The following is an 18,219-nucleotide window of genomic DNA, read 5'->3' as shown; positions in this document are numbered from 1 at the left end:
CTATGGTGCGCGTCGTCAGCCCTGTCCGGCCCGTTCCTGCTCTCCGCACCAAGTCTGTGGTGCGCGTCGCCAGCCCGGTCCGGCCTGTTCCTGCTCTCCGCACCAAGTCTGTGGTGCGTTTCGTCAGCCCTGTCCGGCCCGTTCCTGCTCTCCGCACCAAGTCTGTGGTGCGCGTCGCCAGCCCGGTCCGGCCTGTTCCTGCTCCCCGCACCAAGTCTGTGGTGCGTTTCGTCAGCCCTGTCCGGCCCGTTCCTGCTCTCCGCACCAAGTCTGTGGTGCGCGTCGCCAGCCCCGGTCCGGCCTGTTCTGCTCCCCGCACCAAGTCTGTGGTGCGTTTCGTCCAGCCCTGTCCGGCCCGTTCCTGCTCTCCGCACCAAGTCTGTGGTGCGTCGTCGCCAGCCCAGTCCGGCCCATTCCTGCTCCACGCGCAAGCCAGGGGTGTGTATCGTCAGCCGGTCTGGCCAGTTGCTACTCCTCGCACCAAGCCAGGGGTGTGTATCGTCAGCCCGGTCCGGTCCGTTCCTGTTCCACGCACCGGCCAGGGGTGCGTGTCGTCAGTCCGGCTCCGGCCAGCGGGGCTAGACAGGACCAGGGGTACTTTGGGGGGTTGGAGAGGAAGTGGGGATCGGGCCCAGAGCCGGATCCGCCGCCAAGGCGGAGTGCCCACCCGGTCCCTCCCCTCTGGTATTTAGTTGGCTCGGTCGGAGTCCGCGCCTTTAGGGGGGGGTACTGTCACGCCCTGGCTCTGGGGACACTGTTATGTTGAGCCAGGGTGTGTAGATCTATGTTCCCTATTTCTATGTTGGCCTGAGTGACTCCCAATCAGAGGCAACGAGTGTCAGCTGGTTGCTGGTTGTCTCTGATTGGGAGCCATATTTATCTGTCGGGTTTTCCGTTGTGTTTTGTGGGTTCTTGTTTCGAGTTGGTTGTGTTATACCGTGTACTGTCACGTTTCCGTCTTTTGTTGTTTTGATATCGTTTCGCTTAATAAATGAGTATGTTTGCCTGCAACGCTGCGCCTTGGTCTACTCCTTACCCTGACGTTCGTGACAGCCGCCTCTGGATGAGAATTGTTTTGTTTGCTTTTGTCCCTATACAGCTCGTTGAATGCGCTCTTAGTGCCAGCATCGGTTTGTGGTTGTAAATAGACAGCTACGAAGAATATAGATGAAAACTATCTTGGTAAATAGTGTGGTCTACAGCTTATCATGAGGTACTCTAACTAACCTTGAGACTTCCTTAATATTAGAGATTGCGCATCAGCTGTTGTTGACAAAGAGACCCACACCACTGGATTTATCCACTCGCCGACGCAGTCTCGCCAGGCGTCCGGCTGTAACGGCGTCTCCTCTTCATACGAATGACATGGATTTGGTCCTGGTCCAGGATGAGCAGTATATCCTTCGCGCCCGACTCATTAAATAAAAAATCCTCATCCAGTTCGAGGTGAGCAATCGCTGTTCTGATGTCTAGAAGCTCTTTTCGGTCATAAGAAACAGCACAAAAAAACACACAAAATAGCACAATTGGTCAGGAGCCCGTAAAATGGCCAGATCAATTCTCATCAGTAAGACCTGTGTGACCACACAAAACGGAGACCTGTAGATAAACATATTTTGGGCTATGATGCTACAAAAAGGGAGTACTGTAGGTTAGACTGGGTATTTAAATCCTCTGACAACAGGATCCAATACTGCAGTATGTTTGAATCATGGATCATCATGATTGAATGTAATATGATACAGCATTCTCATGTTAAAGAAGATCGACTGGTGACGGTCATCGCTGCTTGCAGCCACATTCATCATCTGATAATGTACCCATTTCTAATTTCTACAGTCAAATGAATGCGTCCCGGAAAACATTATGTTAATTTGGCTGTTAAGTGACAAAATCCTTATTAAAGACCATGATGGAGTCGCATTAGTCCCCGATTCTCATGTTGATTAACATGACAAAGCCCAGGGTTTGTTAGTGTCACATAGGGACGCTGCTATTGAGTGTTTCCCCAGAAACAAGTCAGTAAATTATTCAAGACTAAAATCATGCTGGCTCATGGTGACAAAAAAGAAAAAGGATTTCTGGAAATGTAAGGGGTGTCTGCCAAAACTCAAAACTAATTCTAATATGATGAAAATAATATCAGCAAGAATTATGTTTGACAACCAAACCAAGCTAGAACAGCCAGAGGATAGCGTTAGATGTGGGGAAGATTTTGTATTTCTCTGGACATATACATTACAAAGACAAGACAAATTACCCCCAAGAGAGTCTTTAGAAAATGCTTTGTGTTATGTGGTGAATTTACCCCTTTAATAATGGTAGATAAATACTTTAGTTTTTAAAACTGACTGGCAAACCCCTTTTTTGTGGCTGGTGCTCAAGTTAATGGCCGCTAATGCACAATGCTTGCCTTTGACCCCTGACCCAAACATAGGGACTCATGGGAAATGCCAAGCACATCAGAGGAGAAACTATGTATGTCTGAAAACATTACATTTAAGTCATTTAGCAGACGCCCTTATCCAGAGCGACTTACAAATTGGTGCATTCAACTTAGGATAGCCAGTGGGACAACCACATCTTGATCACAGTAAGTACACGTCTTCAAACAAGCAGCTGTGAGCAAAGTCAGTGCAATCAGGGACAACTACATCTCGATCACAATAAGTACATTTCTTTAAACAAGTCAGTCCTAGCAGGATAAATAAGTCAGGTGTTAGTTTAGACAAAAGACAGTGGTAGTAAAGGAGGGGGTAGAAGGATTACTATTATACTATTCCAGGTATTCCTTAAAGAGGTAGGGTTTCAAGTGTCTCCGGAAGGTGGTCAGTGACTCCGCTGTCCTGGCGTCGTGGGGGAGCTTGTTCCACCATTAGGGTGCCAGAGCAGCGACTAGCTTTGACTGGGCTGAGCGGGAACTGTGCTTCCGTAGAGGTAGGGGGGCTAGCAGGCCAGAGGTGGATGAACGTAGTGCCCTCGTTTGGGTGTAGGGTCTGATCAGAGACTGAAGGTAAGGAGGTGCCGTTCCCCTCACAGCTCCGTAGGCAAGCACCATGGTTTTGTAGTAGATGCGAGCTTCAACTGGAAGCCAGTGGAGTGTGCAGAGGAGTGGGGTGACGTGAGAGAACTTGGGAAGGTTGAACACCAAACGGGCTGCAGCGTTCTGGATAAGTTGCAGGGGTTTAATGGCACAGGCAGGGAGCCCAGCCAACAGCGAGTTGCAGTAATCCAGACGGGAGATGACAAGTGCCTGGATTAGGACCTGTGCCGCTTTCTATGTAAGGTAGGGTCGTACTCTGCAAATGTTGTAGAGCATGAACCTGCAGGATCGGGTCACCGCTTTGATGTTAGCAGAGAATGACAGGGTGTTGTCCAGGGTCATGCCAAGGTTCTTTGCACTCTGGGAGGAGGACACAATGGAGTTGTCAACCGTGATGGCGAGATCATGGAGCAGGCAGTCCTTCCCCGGGAGGAAGAGCAGCTCCGTCTTGCCGAGGTTCAGCTTGAGGTGGTGATCCGACATCCACACTGATATGTCTGCCAGACATGCAGAGATGTGATTCGCCACCTGGTTATCAGAATTGTGTGTCGTCTGCGTAGCAATGATACGAGAGGATATGACAGAGCCAAGTGACTTGGTGTACAGAGAGAATAGGAGAGGGCCTAGAACTGAGCCCTGGGGGACACCAGTGGTGAGAGCACGTGGTGCGGAGACAGATTCTCGCCACGCCACCTGGTAGGAGCGACCTGTCAGGTAGGACGCAATCCAAGAGTGAGCAGCGCCGGAGATGCCCAACTCTGAGAGGGTGGAGAGGAGGATCTGATGGTTCACAGTATCAAAGGCAGCAGATAGGTCTAGAATGATAAGAGCAGAGGAGAGAGAGTTAGCTTTGGCAGTGCGGAGAGCCTCTGTGACACAGAGAAGAGCAGTCTCAGTTGAATGACCAGTCTTGAAACCCGACTGGTTAGGATCAAGAAGGTCATTCTGAGAGAGATAGCAGGAGAGTTGGCTAGAGACGGCATGCTCAAGAGTTTGTATGGTATGTGCAGAGAGGAGAGAACAGGGATAGACAGACACATAGTTGACAGGCTACAGAAAAGGCTACAATAACGCAAAAGAGATCGGAATGAAATTAACTAAACATCTGGGGAAGCGAGAGAGCGGGGCCTCCCTCGACTAACTCCCGCAGAACAACTTGCTTCCTCTGTCCTTTTTCCTCAATTCCTCTCAAAGCTCATCCAACGGAGGGACCTTGAATCCTCTCCTCTAATGCACTTTGAAATTGAGGAAACAAGAGGAGGCAAGGAATTGACGGTAATAACGCTTTCAGACAAAGATTATGTTGTCTATTGTTACATGCAATGTCTAATTAGTTGCACAAGACTAATACAACTTCTTCAACCAGACTGTTTAAAATGTTAAAATACAACTTTCGTATTGGGAAGCAAGCATATTTTAAATCTTAATGCTTGTTTCATACCATCAACAAAAGTGCCAGGCTTAAATTATTTTTGAAAGTCAGTGCCTCTAGTAATAAAACCCCACCAACCACTCTGGGGTGAGATGCTTGTATATTTTGAGAACGGGGGCTTGGAGTATTCAAGCCGCCGAGGGTGTTCTCTCTTAGTAGTGTCAGTAGAAAATGTACGTATTTACCTGCTTTGTTGATTATATCTGTATGAATATTGATAGATCGCTTTCTATTGCTAGGGGATTTCTTAACTACCAATGCTGTGCTTTTCATAAGGATGGTTCCCTCTAGCTCCCTGCAGCTGGTCTGGGCGTATCGTCAAAGACATAGTGTGACTCGAGTTTAGAGATAGTTTTATTAACAGAACAGACCTGTATTGTCTCCCCTCATCTTTGCTTCTGTTCAACTTGGTCACACGGTCAAGAGAAAGAGCCTTTGAGAGTGACCACAGTTTTTCAGTTCATCCTGTCTTTTACTATCTTCCAAGGGCACAGCTGTGTGGAGATATGAGGTGAAACGGAAGTAACGTTATCACTTGTTTGTGCGCTATGACTCGATACACATAGCCACAAGAAGAAAACAAGGTAGCTCTTGATCTGCCGGGGAGGGGTGGAACCAGCCATGACTAAGCAATTTTAGGTCCATTATATAAGACGTCAGCATTTCCTGTTCGTTGGGCTCTCAACGAATCACCTACCGTTGCCCAACTCCATTATTGCAATAATTAATCGATATCAAATAAAGATTGATTGTTTGAAGAAATGACAAAGTCTCTCTCACTTGATTAGAATTTCCACGACAGTAGATGCACATCGCTCATTAAAGCACTGCAGGGCAGTATCAACTATACAGGAAGAAAGGACCAGTGAATGTGTCTCATAACAACTGGCCCTACATGAGGTGGAAGCCTCATTTAGATTGCTGTGTTAACTGGGGGAGGAAGAAGAAAAACTGGGCTACTTCTTTGTTTTGCATGTGGTTCCAAATGCCTTTTCAAGTCTCTGTTTTTCTTTTCATTTTGGCTCCTGAAGGAGGAATGCTGGGCAAGATGTCATCCAAGCTCACCCAGAATTTCCTCACAAACCAATTAAGGATCGCTCCCGCATTCCCGCTGCAAGCTCTCTGCTCCCACTCCCCGCTCCCTGTAGGAATGAGCAGGAGCAGGAGCAGGCCCGAAGCAGTCATGCCTGGGAAATATATTAACCTCAAATCTGTTATTAGTGGCTTTCATAATGAAGACATTAAGAACATTAGACCGCCATATGCAATGGCGGAGCAGTACTTAACAGGATCACCGTGTCAGCATACTGATTAAGAGAGAGTGAGAAATGAACACCCCATAATTCTTGCCAGGAGGAGGTCTGTCCTTCAGTGCACTAACAATAGTACTCTACAAAATGTGTTTATGCAGTTGTTATACAGTAATACAGCTAATAGATTCTTGATCCTTCTCAGACATACTGCTCTGTTGTCAGGTTACCTCATATAGCGCACTTTGATAAACGACCCTGTTTGGAAGACTGAAGATTTCTACAGTCATTCCTTCTGGATATTGCTGTTTCTGCAGGAGTGGCTGATGATATCCCATCTGTGTGTTGATGTAGCATTGGTACACACACACACACACACACACACACACACACACACACACACGCACACGCACTGTACATCTAAACCAGCTATTCTCTTCACTCCTTAACATTGCCAATGATTTATCTTCAGTCAATTAGCCAACCTCACAAAGGGATCACGAGAAGATTAATTACTATGACAAATAATGTCATTACATGAATTGATACCGTATCAATCATCACCTGAGCAAGAAAGAGTTATGATGGGAATTGAAATGCCATTACAGGTGCTGTGTAGTACATAGAGATATTTGGGCAATCATAATTATTATCCTCTGTGTGCAGCTGTACATTGTTAATAGTCCAGGTAGGCCACTGTGCTTCAACCAACAAGGGAAATAGGAGGGGTGCTCAACAACAATGACAATAATCCAGTGATAGAGTTTACCCAAGAAAAACGTCCCAAAAGGACTAATTCCTGGTAAACAAGTGGGAGCACCCAGAAACTCAGACGTTATTCTATGATTGGATGTATACAAGGACGTTTAGACGTCACATTACTTATTTCTCAGAGATCCATTATTAATGTTTAACTCGCATTCCAATGTCGGAACCAGATTTCCAGAGCCCAGGTACCTTTACAAATGACAGTCAGTGTGTGTCACAGTTTTCTCTACGCAATAGTCACCCAATTGTGCGCCGCCCCATGGGTCTCCCGGTCGCGGCCAGCTATGACAGAGCCTGGATTCAAACCAGGCTCTCTAGTGGCACAGCTAGCACTGCGATGCAGGGCCTTAGACCAATGCGCCACTCGGGAGACAACAAGAAAAAATGTAAAAATCCCTGTTGCACGCATGTCATACCAACATGGCTAGTGGAAAGACTGGAAACAGAACTAAAACTAAAAGCCTCAGGTTCATAACAACTCTCTAAAGCTCAGAGTCTAAATATTGCAAACAGAACACTCACCAAGACAGCAGTGGTTGTTTCTTATAGTCTATAACGAGGGAAACCGTGGTCTGAAACGGATCCATTCTTACATTTATGAAACCAATCTTAATTACGGAGCTTTGGGAAAACCGTTAAGGGTCTGGATTCCAGAGGAGAAGGATGGCAATGTATATTAAAGGGAACATGAGAGAAATTGCTTCATTAATAATCTAGAGAGATAAATTATTATTATTAGCTGACATTTCCCAGCCACATGTGGATAAAATCACTTTAGAGTGCAATAATCAATTCCAGTTTGAATGATCACCCCTTGTCGCTGGAAAAATAGATCATGGTCTTCCCTGAATGCTGGAGATGTGCATCTGCCCGTAAAGACAAGATGAAACCAGAAGGCTTGAAACACAAGAAATGGGGCCAAGGAAGTGTTTGTCAAAAACCATAAGAGAAAAAAAATGTGTATGTGGTCAGGGAAACAAGCAGTGTTTTAAGTCCTCCATTGAAAGAGTGTTTTAATATGTTAACGTTGTAAAGACTACACTCTGGTAGTGAGCTGGAACCTGACAGATGAAAGATGTTTCCGACCCTATTCTGGAGTCACTGAAGCACACTATTAAGTATGCAAGGTGTTGTAGAGAGGACTGGTAAAACAAAGGCTGAGAGATAGGTACGTATTAGCCCAGGTACGAAACAGAAACATACAGTGCATTCGGAAAGTATTCAGATCCCTTTACTTTTTTCACATTTGGTTATGTTACAGCCTTATTCTAAAATGGATAAAATTGTTTTTTCGCCTCATCAATCTACACACAATACCCCATAATGACTAAGCAAAAACAGGTTTTTATTTAATAAAAATAAAAAACTGAAATACCACATTTACATAAGTATTCAGACCCTTTACTCAGTACTTTGTTTAAGTACCTTTGGTAGCGATTACAACCTTGAGTCTTCTTGGGTATGACGCTACAAGCTTGGCACACCTGTATTTGGGGAGTTTCTGCAGATCCTTTCAAACTGTTAGGTTGGATGGGGAGTGGCGCCGCACAGCTATTTTCAGGTCTCTACAGAGATGTTCGATCGGGTTCAAGTCTGGGCTCTGCTGGGCCACTCAAGGACATTCAGAGACTTGTCCCGAAACCACTCCTGTGTTGTCTTGGCTGTGTGCTTAGGGTCGTTGTCCTGTTGGAAGGTGAACCTTTGCCCTAGTCTGAGGTCCTGAGCGCTCTGGAGCAGGTTTTCATCAAGCATCTCTCTGTACTTTGCGCCGTTCATCTTTCCATCGTCTCCCTGCCGCTGAAAAACATCCCCACAGCATGATGCTGCCACCACCACCATGCTTCACCGTAGGGATGGTGCAAGGTTTCCTCCTGATATGACACTTGGCATTCAGGGCAAAGAGTTCAATCTTGGTTTCATCAGACCAGAGAATATTTTTCTCATGGTCTGAGACTCCTTTTGGTGCCTTTTGTCAAGCTCCAAGCGGGATGTCATGTCCCTTTTACTGAGAAGTGGCATCCGTCTGGCCACTCTACCATAAAGGCCTGATTGGTGGAGTGCTGCAGAGATGGTTGTCCTTCTGGAAGGTTCTCCCATCTCCACAGAGGAACTCTGGAGCTCTGTCAGAGTGACCATCGGGTTCTTGGTCACCTCCCTGACCAAGTACCTTCTCCCCTGATTGCTCAATTTGGCCGGGCGGCCAGCTCTAGGAAGAGTCTTGGTGGTTCCAAACTTCTTCCATTTAAGAATGATGGAGGCCACTGTGTTCTTGGGGACATTCAATGCTGCAGACATTTTTTGGTACCCTTCCCCAGATCTGTGCCTCGACATAATCCTGTCTCGGAGCTCTACGGACAATTCCTTCTACCTCATGGCTTGGTTTTTGCTCTGACATGCACTGTCAACTGTGGGACCTTATATAGGTGTGTGCCTTTCCAAATCATGTCCAATCAATTGAATTTACCACAGGTGGACCACAGTTGATCAAGTTGTAGAAACATCTCAAGGATGATCAATGGAAACAGGATGCACCTGAGTTCAATTTCGAGTCTCATAGCAAAGGGTCTGAATACTTACGTAAATAAGGTATTTCAGTTTTTTATTTTTAATACATTTGCAAACATTTCTGAAAACCTGTTTTCGCTTTGTCATTATGAGGTATTGTGTGTAGATTGATGAGGAAAACATTTAATTTAATCAACTTTAGAATAAGGCTGTAACGTAACAAAATGTGGAAAAAGGGAAGGGGTCTGAATACTTTCCGAATGCACTGTAAAAGCCATCTGCTAAATCGTGTCGACACACAAAAAAAACACACACAACATTTAATAATACTTTTTTAAATGTAGATGTATGAGCCAAGTAAAGTCCAATTCCGAGGTGCATATCGAAGATATTGAAAGAACTGTCAACATTTACTTTTCGTCAGCCAACAAGATGAGTAGTCCTAACGAACAGCAAAAGCACTAGCCTATGTCAATCTACTATCCCACATAGTACACAAGTTGACATTCTATTCTGTGCGAGAAATAAATATTCCAAACAGTCTGGGACAGTTGTGGGATGCGATAGATCCCAAATTAATATAACCACTAGCATCAAAAAAACTTTTTTACGCAATGAGAATGACGCAACAGAACAGAACATTTTGTTTAAAATGTTGATAAACTATTAGGCTATTTCTTCACATTATACAGCAGTAGGCTATAAGTGCGAATGATCCATTAGCGGAAAAACACCATTATCAAAAGTGACCGCAAATGCAATTATGCATGTAATGCTTTTATTATAAAGGTGCATTTCTATGGTGAAAATTATCTTCCCCAAACATGAATCTCACACACTGCTTATGTATGCCAGTTAGGCTCTACACCCCTTGTAAAGCGGATTCATGTCCTTAATTTTAAGAAGTTATTTGGCCACTTTATTAAAACATATAGGCCTATGGGCTAGGCTACTGTACATGAGGTGTGCGACTATGATTCAAAAAAGTTGCACAAAAAAAAGGCATTGTTTCTTGCCTTACATTGGGCATCATTCACAAGTGATAAGCTAATATATTATTGATTTAATCTTGTCTTTACATACAGTACCAGTCAAAAGTTTGGACACACCTACTCATTCAAGGGTTTATCTTTATTTTTACTATTTTCTATATTGTAGAATAATAGCGAAGACATCAAAACTATGAAATAACACATATGGAATCATGTAGAAACCAAAAAAGTGTTAAACAAATCAAAATATATTTTATATTTGAGATTCTTCAAATAGCCACCCTTTGCCTTGATGAAAGCTTTGCACACTCTTGACATTCTCTCAACCAACTTCACCTGGAATGCTTTTCCAACAGTCTTGAAGGAGTTCCCACATATGCTGAGCACTTGTTGGCTGCATTTCCTTCACTCTGCGGTCCGACTCATCCCAAACCATCTCAATTGGGTTGAGGTTGGGGGATTGTGGGATGGCGATTCGCTGCAGAATACTGTGGTAGCATGCTGGTTAATTGTGCCTTGAATTCTAAATAAATCACACACAGTGTCACCAGCAAAGCACCCCCACACCATAACACCTCCTCCTCTATGCTGTTTGGTGAGAAATACACATGCAGAGATCCTCCATTCATCCACACCGAATCTCACAAAGACGCAGCGGTTGGACCCAAAGATCTCAAATTTGGACTCCAGACCAAAGGACAAATTTCCACCGGTCTAATGTCCATTGCTCGTGTTTCTTGGCCCAAGCAAGTCTCTACTTATTATTGGTATCCTTTAGTAGTGGTTCCTTTGCAGTAATTCAACCATGAAGGCCTGATTCTCCTCTGAACAGTTGATGTTGAGATGTGTCTGTTACTTGAACTCTGATGCATTTATTTGGGCTGAAGACCAGAGAGCTGTGTAAGGAAATGTTAGGATTATTTTGCTCTTCACTCACAGTCACTTAGTAGCCTAGGCCTACCACCGACCGGTCACTTAGTAGCCTAGGCCTACCACCGACCGGTCACTTAGTAGCCTAGGCCTACCACCGACCGGTCACTTAGTAGCCTAGGCCTACCACCGACCGGTCACTTAGTAGCCTAGGCCTACCACCGACCGGTCACTTAGTAGCCTAGGCCTACCACCGACCGGTCACTTAGTAGCCTAGGCCTACCACCGACCGGTCACTTAGTAGCCTAGGCCTACCACCGACCGGTCACTTAGTAGCCTAGGCCTACCACCGACCGGTCACTTAGTAGCCTAGGCCTACCACCGACCGGTCACTTAGTAGCCTAGGCCTACCACCGACCGGTCACATTGTACAGAGCCATATTTTTCTAACGGAAACCCTGAGGCCTACATAGGCAAAAAAAATTGATCATATTACTCCAGTGCTAGCCTCTCTACACTTGCTTCCTGTTAAGGCTAGGGCTGATTTCAAGGTAACCTACAAAGCATTACATGGGCTTGCTCCTACCTATCTCTCCGATTTGGTCCTGCCGTACATACCTACACATACGCTACGGTCACAAGACGCAGGCCTCCTTATTGACCCTACAATTTCTAAGCAAACAGCTGGAGGCAGGTCTTTCTCTTATCGAGCTCCATTTTTATGGAATGGTCTGCCTATCCATGTGAGAGACGCAGACTCGTTCTCAACCTTTAAGTCTTTACTGAAGACTCATCTCTTCAGTAGGTCCTATGATTGAGTGTAGTCTGGCCCAGAGGTGCGAAGGTGAACAGAAAGGAACTGGAGCAACAAACCGCCCTAGCTGTCTCTGTCTGGCCGGTTCCTGTCTCTCTATTGGAATTATCTGCCTCTGACCCTACTACGGGGGCCGAGTCACTGGCTTGCTGGTGCTTTCCATGCCGTCCCTAGGAGGGGTGCATCACTTGAGTGGGTTGAGTCACTGACGTGATCTTTCTGTCCGGTTTGTCGCTCCCTCGGGCTCGTGCAGTGGAGGAGATCTTCGTGGGCTATACTCAGCCTTGTCTCAGGGTAGTAGGTTGGTGGTCTGTTGATATCCTTCTGGTGGTGTGGGGGCTGTGCTTTGGCAAAGTGGGTGGGGTTATATCCTGCCTGGTTGGCCCTGTCCGGGGGTGTTGTCGGACAGGGCCACAGTGTCTCCCGAAAGTGTCTTTCCACTCTTCTGCCTGCGGCTATGGAACCCTGACCTGTTCACTGGACATGCTACCTTGTCCCAGACCTGCTGTTTTTAACTCTCTCTCTCTACCGCACCTGCTATTTCAACCTCTAAATGCCTGGCTATGAAAAGCCAAGTGACATTTACTCCTGATATACTGACCTGTTGCAACTGCTACAACCGCTGTGATTATTATTTGACCCTGCTGGTCATCTATGAACATTTGAACATCTTGGAGAAAAATCAGGCCTTAATGGCCATGTACTGTTATCTCCACCCGGCACAGCCAGAAGGCCACCCCTCAGAGCCTGGTTCCTAATATGCCATTTAGCAGAACCTCTCTAGGTTTCTTCCTAGGTTCCTGCCTTTCTAGGGAGTTTTTCCTAGCCACCGTGCTTCTACATCTGCATTGCTTGCTGTTTGGGGTTTTAGGCTGGGTTTCTGAATAGCACTTCGTGACATCTGCTGATGTAAAAAGGGCTTTATAAATACAATTTGATTGATTGAATTTGATAGGCTACTGTAATATGCATTTTCGTTTTCTTGGAATAGAAACACCATAACATTAATCAATTGAATTAAGCTAAATTTCTAACAGTATAAACAGGACAACAAAATACAATAATAATTTACAAACAAATTATAATCAATCTCATATAGTCTGTTCTAACAACAACAACAAAAAAGTCTCTAGTACAACCAATATAAAAAACAGTCAAATGCATTCATGAATTCAAATCACTTTAGCCGAAATGTTGCGGTTTATTCATTGTTTAATTATTCAAGGATCCCTTTGTTATTTCGTTTTATAACTAAAACGCTTGACTGTATTTAAAGACTTGGATGACTTGTATGCTGTGTGATGACATGCACAAATGAATTAATGATTGATTGACATACTGTATATTGAAGTAGGACATTATGCCAATAAGTAAGTTACGCTAAAACAGCTACAGTAAACAGGACTCTTAGGCCTACTGCTCCATGTCATTTCAATAACTTAGCTTCTCAAAGATGCCCTCTGGTGGTCAAACTAGCATTAATGGCAACAATCGCTGACAGTAAAATACTATGACTTCATGCACTCCAACATGCCATACCATTCCGCAGCAGCCAGCAAGCTGTGCTGCAGTATGACGTAACTTTTAAAGGAAGAACCACTGTAAATAAAAATTCCATGTCACACAGCTTAATATTTAGGTGGATACGTGAGTAAAATGGTTGCACTGCAGAGCCCTGCTAGTGTATATCAGGAAGACCTAATGACAGCCCCTGGCGGTTGCCTATAACATACATTCTGCTGTCATGATATGGCAGAATTTTGTTATTTTATTTAACCTTAATTTTATATGGGAGTCAACTGAGACCAAGGTCTCTTTTACAGATGAGCCCTGAATTACATAAATTACAGAAAATACACACATCAATATAAATACAAAATGCAAGCAGAAAGAAAAGCATTGTCATGAAAAACAAACACATTCATCAGTAATAAGGCCCTCAATAAGCTTTCTGAATTGTCCTGGAGGCACCAAAATATCAAATTTAAGAACATGTTGAAGATTGTTCCACAAATAAGGTGCAAGAAAACTAAAAGCTGATTAACCCAACTCAGTAGAAACCAAAGGAATTTCCAGAGAAACCATCCCTGAGACCGGGTGTGGTAACGCCTATGTCTAAAGTTTAGTAAATATGTTTTTGTAAAATGGCTTTATAAATGAAGACATAGCAATGTATCAATCTACATGACATCAAAGGCCAACCAACTTTCTGATAGAGAATGCAGTGATGAGGACTAAAATTGTCGCCCGTAATAAAGCGCAGTGCGCAATGACAAACTGCATGCAACGGCTTTAATGAAGTGGCAGTTGCATTCATATAGATGTCGCGGTCAGTCTAGCACCGATAGGAACGTCGACTGAATAATCTGCTTTCTACTATTTAGCGAGGAGCAGGACCCATTTCTATAGAAGCAACCCATTTTTATTCTCAGCTTCTTAACTAACTCATCAATATGCTTTTTAAAAAGACAGCTTTTCATCTATCCAGATGCCCAGATATTTATCGATTTAACGATCAATATGGACACCATCCAAAGTACATATGCTTAAATCAGAGTTATTTTTCCGCTCTATAATTCCGCTCTAGAGAACAACATATACTTAGTTTTACCTGCATTCAATAGTAATTTCATGTCAAAAACGTTTTTCTGTAATACGATGAAGGCAGACTGTATTTCAGATAGAGCCATGAGTCATGCATTGCATTTCATAGAGAATATATTATTCATTTCATAAGTTAGAGCTAGAAACCCCTAATGTTGTTGACCTGGAAGTTGTGGTTTCATTCAAAGCAATTTCGTAAATAAGCCCCATTTAGTTGTTTATTGACTACTGCGCTGGGATTGACAACACTCCATTACTGCACACACAACTCCTTTAAGAATCGGACAATTAACCAAATTACTTCAATAGTCATGTCACTACAGCAATAATTTACCAAATTATAATTAGTCTGCACACAGGGGTTCTTGGTCATCATCAGGAACACAACAATAACAATGAAACTCTTGGCAAAAGCATACAAAAGCAGTTGGACTGAGAGCCACAAGGTAGTGGGTTCAAATCCTGTGCAGGCCAACCACCAAATTTACTACATTAGTGTTAGTAGTGGGATACTGCCATGAGGCCATCAGAGATGTGCCCAGGCATGAGGAACTGTGGAAAGAGAGGGATTACATACTAGTGGACATTACCTTAGTACAACACCAGCAATCTGTTCAATGGGGGCCTATTGGTGTTATGTATATATGTTGTATTGCACATACCGTCAGAAGAAGCTGTCTGAAGCTAGGCAGGGAAGGGCCTGTTTGATCCCTGTATGGGAGATGGAAAGCTACTGAAAGTGGGTTGGAAGGCCAGTAGGGCGAACTCTTCCCTCTGGTCTAAAGGAGACCCAAATGCCCCAGGGCAGTGATTGGGGTGAGGTAACTGCCCTCAAATGGTTCCATCCCTCGAATGAGACATAGCACCCATGATATGACACTGTGAGAGTAGGGGAGTTCTGGCTTTATTCCCAATATCATCATACTATCTGGGGTTGAATGAACCAACTCCCACTTGGTTCATTCAACCCCTCTTCTGTCCTTTGCCTTGCAACTCTTCCCCAGGTCTTGCTATAGCCTAAATGTATTCTAAGTCAACTCACCATGTAAAATATGGCTTGGATAAATTATTAAAGACACTTGTATCATTATTTAGGTTACTGTATCAATTAAAGTCACTTTAAATAATGCAATTTCTCTTTACAATGCACCACCTTGCAACTTCAGCCAAGCTTGTTATCTGGCTGATTCTTGAGCTACAGTGAGGTCTCCACACAAAGTAGAATGTTCAGTAGGCAGGCTAGTGACGGACAGCGGCGATTTTAGCATGTCAATCTTGGTAGGGCAAATCCCAAAAACATTTTTTTAGTTGCATGCCAGCAAAGCCACTTCACAACACAACACTACAATACATTAATTGCACTATAATGGTGATCACACACTGTTAGGGCCTACATAAAGCTGTCCCAGTAGCAGAGTCCCAACACCTTCCCACTGCTACACCTGGCTATCAGCAGAGCCTTGTCTGGCAGCGAAACACTTCATTCAGCCTCATTCACTGCCTTTTAAAAAAACATAGCTGATATGGCTGACTTGCTTAAACAAATGTGGTTTCTACTGACAATTGAGATGTACAAACTATGGCATAAGGGGACGACGAGTGGATAAGAGGCAATCCGTAATTTCGATTAAGACATTAATGAGCGAGCTAGGACGGACATAGTCAATATAACTATTTGTTCAGCACTTTTGAAATGTACAGCGACAGAATTCAGAAAATGGGCCATTCTTACAGTATTCTCCCTGTACACCAAGTCAGAACCGTAGGATAAATAAAGGGGGCATATAAGCAGACAATGAAAACTCTTACAATATTCAATGATTACATTTCTGTAAAACAGGCTATAGGCTACATGTGCACCACCAAGTCAGAACAGTAGGCGAAATTAGGAGGGGAAACAGGACCAAATTATTAGGGTGAGGCACATGGGCTACTAACAGCTTACTACACAACATACACTTAGTATTACTTTCTTAGCTACAGTACGCATATCTCCCTTGCATATTACATCATTTATGCAGCAGCACACAATACATGTTTGGACTCACCTTGTTGTGCTCACTTGAACAGGAAGGTGGCGCGGCAGTCCTTCGTGGGCAAATGTTGTCATCAAACTCTGGCATTCTCTGGATTTATGGTGCTTTTAAGACAACTGGGAACTCGGAAAAAAACAAGGTCGAATCATGATGACATCAGTGATCTTCAGGTCAGAGTTCCCGACTTGCAATTCCAAGTTCAAAACGTATTTTCCCAGTCGGAGCTTGTTTCTTTCCGAGTTCCCAGTTGTCTTGAACTCACCCAGTTCTGAGTTTCCAGTTGTTTTGAGCACAGCAGAAGTCATGCTGGATTGACACCATGGCCAATGTTGAATGTTTATCCTTTTAAGCTAGGAAAAGAGACCCTTAAACCCAGACTTGGGACCACACATCCACTCCACTGAATAGCAGGCTAGTGATTGATTTGCAATGCTTGCAGTTAGCCACTGATTCCTTCCAAACCACTCATTGTTGGATTTGCAATTTCCAACTTGTTGTTTTATCTATAATTTCTCTTAATTATTTATATTCATATAACAAGGATTTGCCAGTAGATTGTCGACTTAATTCATGCTAATGACTGCTAGCTTGCTAGCTAAGATTTTGAAAGTATGATGTTGACATGAGCAGTCCAATCAAAGCTGCTGTAGATATAATGTGATTTGACGTCATTTCATCTGTGGCCAATGACCTTGAGCCTTCATGGATGGGCACTTCTAATGTAACTCTATGGCATCACCCAAGGGGCTTGAATTTTCTAGCTCTACCCTTAGATTTGGTGGTGATGTAGTGTCTCCATGAGTGACACAACACTGAGCCAATCATGACGCAACTAGAGAACATTACCAACCTCTACGCTCCATATTTTCTGCTGGCTGCCCCACCACCACAGAAAGCACTGAGCTAGGCTGAAACCCCTGCATTTTGGAGCTGCCTTACTCAAGCAAAAAAGAGACCAAGTTTGTAGGCAGCTTTATTAACTCAATTATTATTTTTATTTTTTTTTATTGTTTGCAAACTGATATGTGACACATATTAATGCCAAAATAACATGCAAAACAGGCACCCCCCCTCCCAAAAAAAAATACATATTATGTATTAATTTTTTTAGCTAGAAAGGTAGGGCTCAAAACAAGTAGGGCTTTCACCTGCCCTGAATAACGGGTCGCCACTGGTGACTGATGAAGCAATCAGCTTCGAAGGCTACTAAAATCATTATATCTCAGCCAGACATGAGGAGTGACAGTTCTATAACCACAAAGGAGGTACAGAAAAATATAGCAACAATAATTAAATAATTAAATAATTGGTGGCTTGAGCAATGTCCTATGAACTCTCGCCACTGAACGTCTACCCCCCCATCAAAGCCGCAAAAGCTCAGCAGGCGTAGGTACATAAAATTAATTATTCTAACTCCAAACTGAAAAACGAAATGTGTCTGGTAATCTAACATAATTATATTAAAATTTAACTACATTCCATCCGTACCTTGAAATCCAAAGAAGAAAAAGAACCCCGGGATCCAAATTGTGTGTATCCAGAAGCAATTCATGTTGTCCTCTTCAGCTCCAAAACCTCTCCTGGATGTCAACGTACTTCTAGTGCAGGTCTCTTGCAATAATTTCGTGCGCAGACAGTATCGTCTTTTGGTAGAAATGATGCTCGGAGGGCGTATAGCTCCAAGACTATGTCCTAATGCTGCAGAGCACTATACAACTCAAGTACTCGAGCTTTAAAAGCAGCCTTTTTGCAATCACGACAAGTTGTGCGCTTCAGCGCTTGCCTGTCCTGGTCGTCAATGCCACCTAGTGGTTAAGCAAGTACCTAGAAAAGCAAGTTTGACATAGTTCTGATTATTGATGAGGATACGGACTCATGCTGAACGGGGGATACACCGGTCAACCT

The 18,219-nt window shown here is 43.8% G+C and overlaps 1 protein-coding gene across 1 annotated transcript in view; it reads right to left on the bottom strand.

The window, feature by feature from the left end:
* The window catches only part of LOC121567481 (limbic system-associated membrane protein-like), a 1,290,508-nt gene extending 1,272,491 nt beyond the window's left edge, over positions 1–18,017 (bottom strand). Inside the window, exon 1 of the mRNA XM_041877554.2 lies at positions 17,803–18,017. Within this exon, the coding sequence (XP_041733488.1) occupies positions 17,803–17,866 (64 nt within the window). The 5' untranslated portion in view covers positions 17,867–18,017. The remainder of the gene's footprint in view (positions 1–17,802) is intronic.
* Between the last annotated feature and the right edge of the window lie 202 nt (positions 18,018–18,219).

This window comes from Coregonus clupeaformis, chromosome 6 (genome assembly GCF_020615455.1).
Source record: "Coregonus clupeaformis isolate EN_2021a chromosome 6, ASM2061545v1, whole genome shotgun sequence".
NCBI lineage: Eukaryota > Metazoa > Chordata > Actinopteri > Salmoniformes > Salmonidae > Coregonus > Coregonus clupeaformis.
The sequence above is the reverse complement of the archived record's forward strand: the minus strand, read 5'-3'. Positions and strand labels throughout refer to the sequence as shown.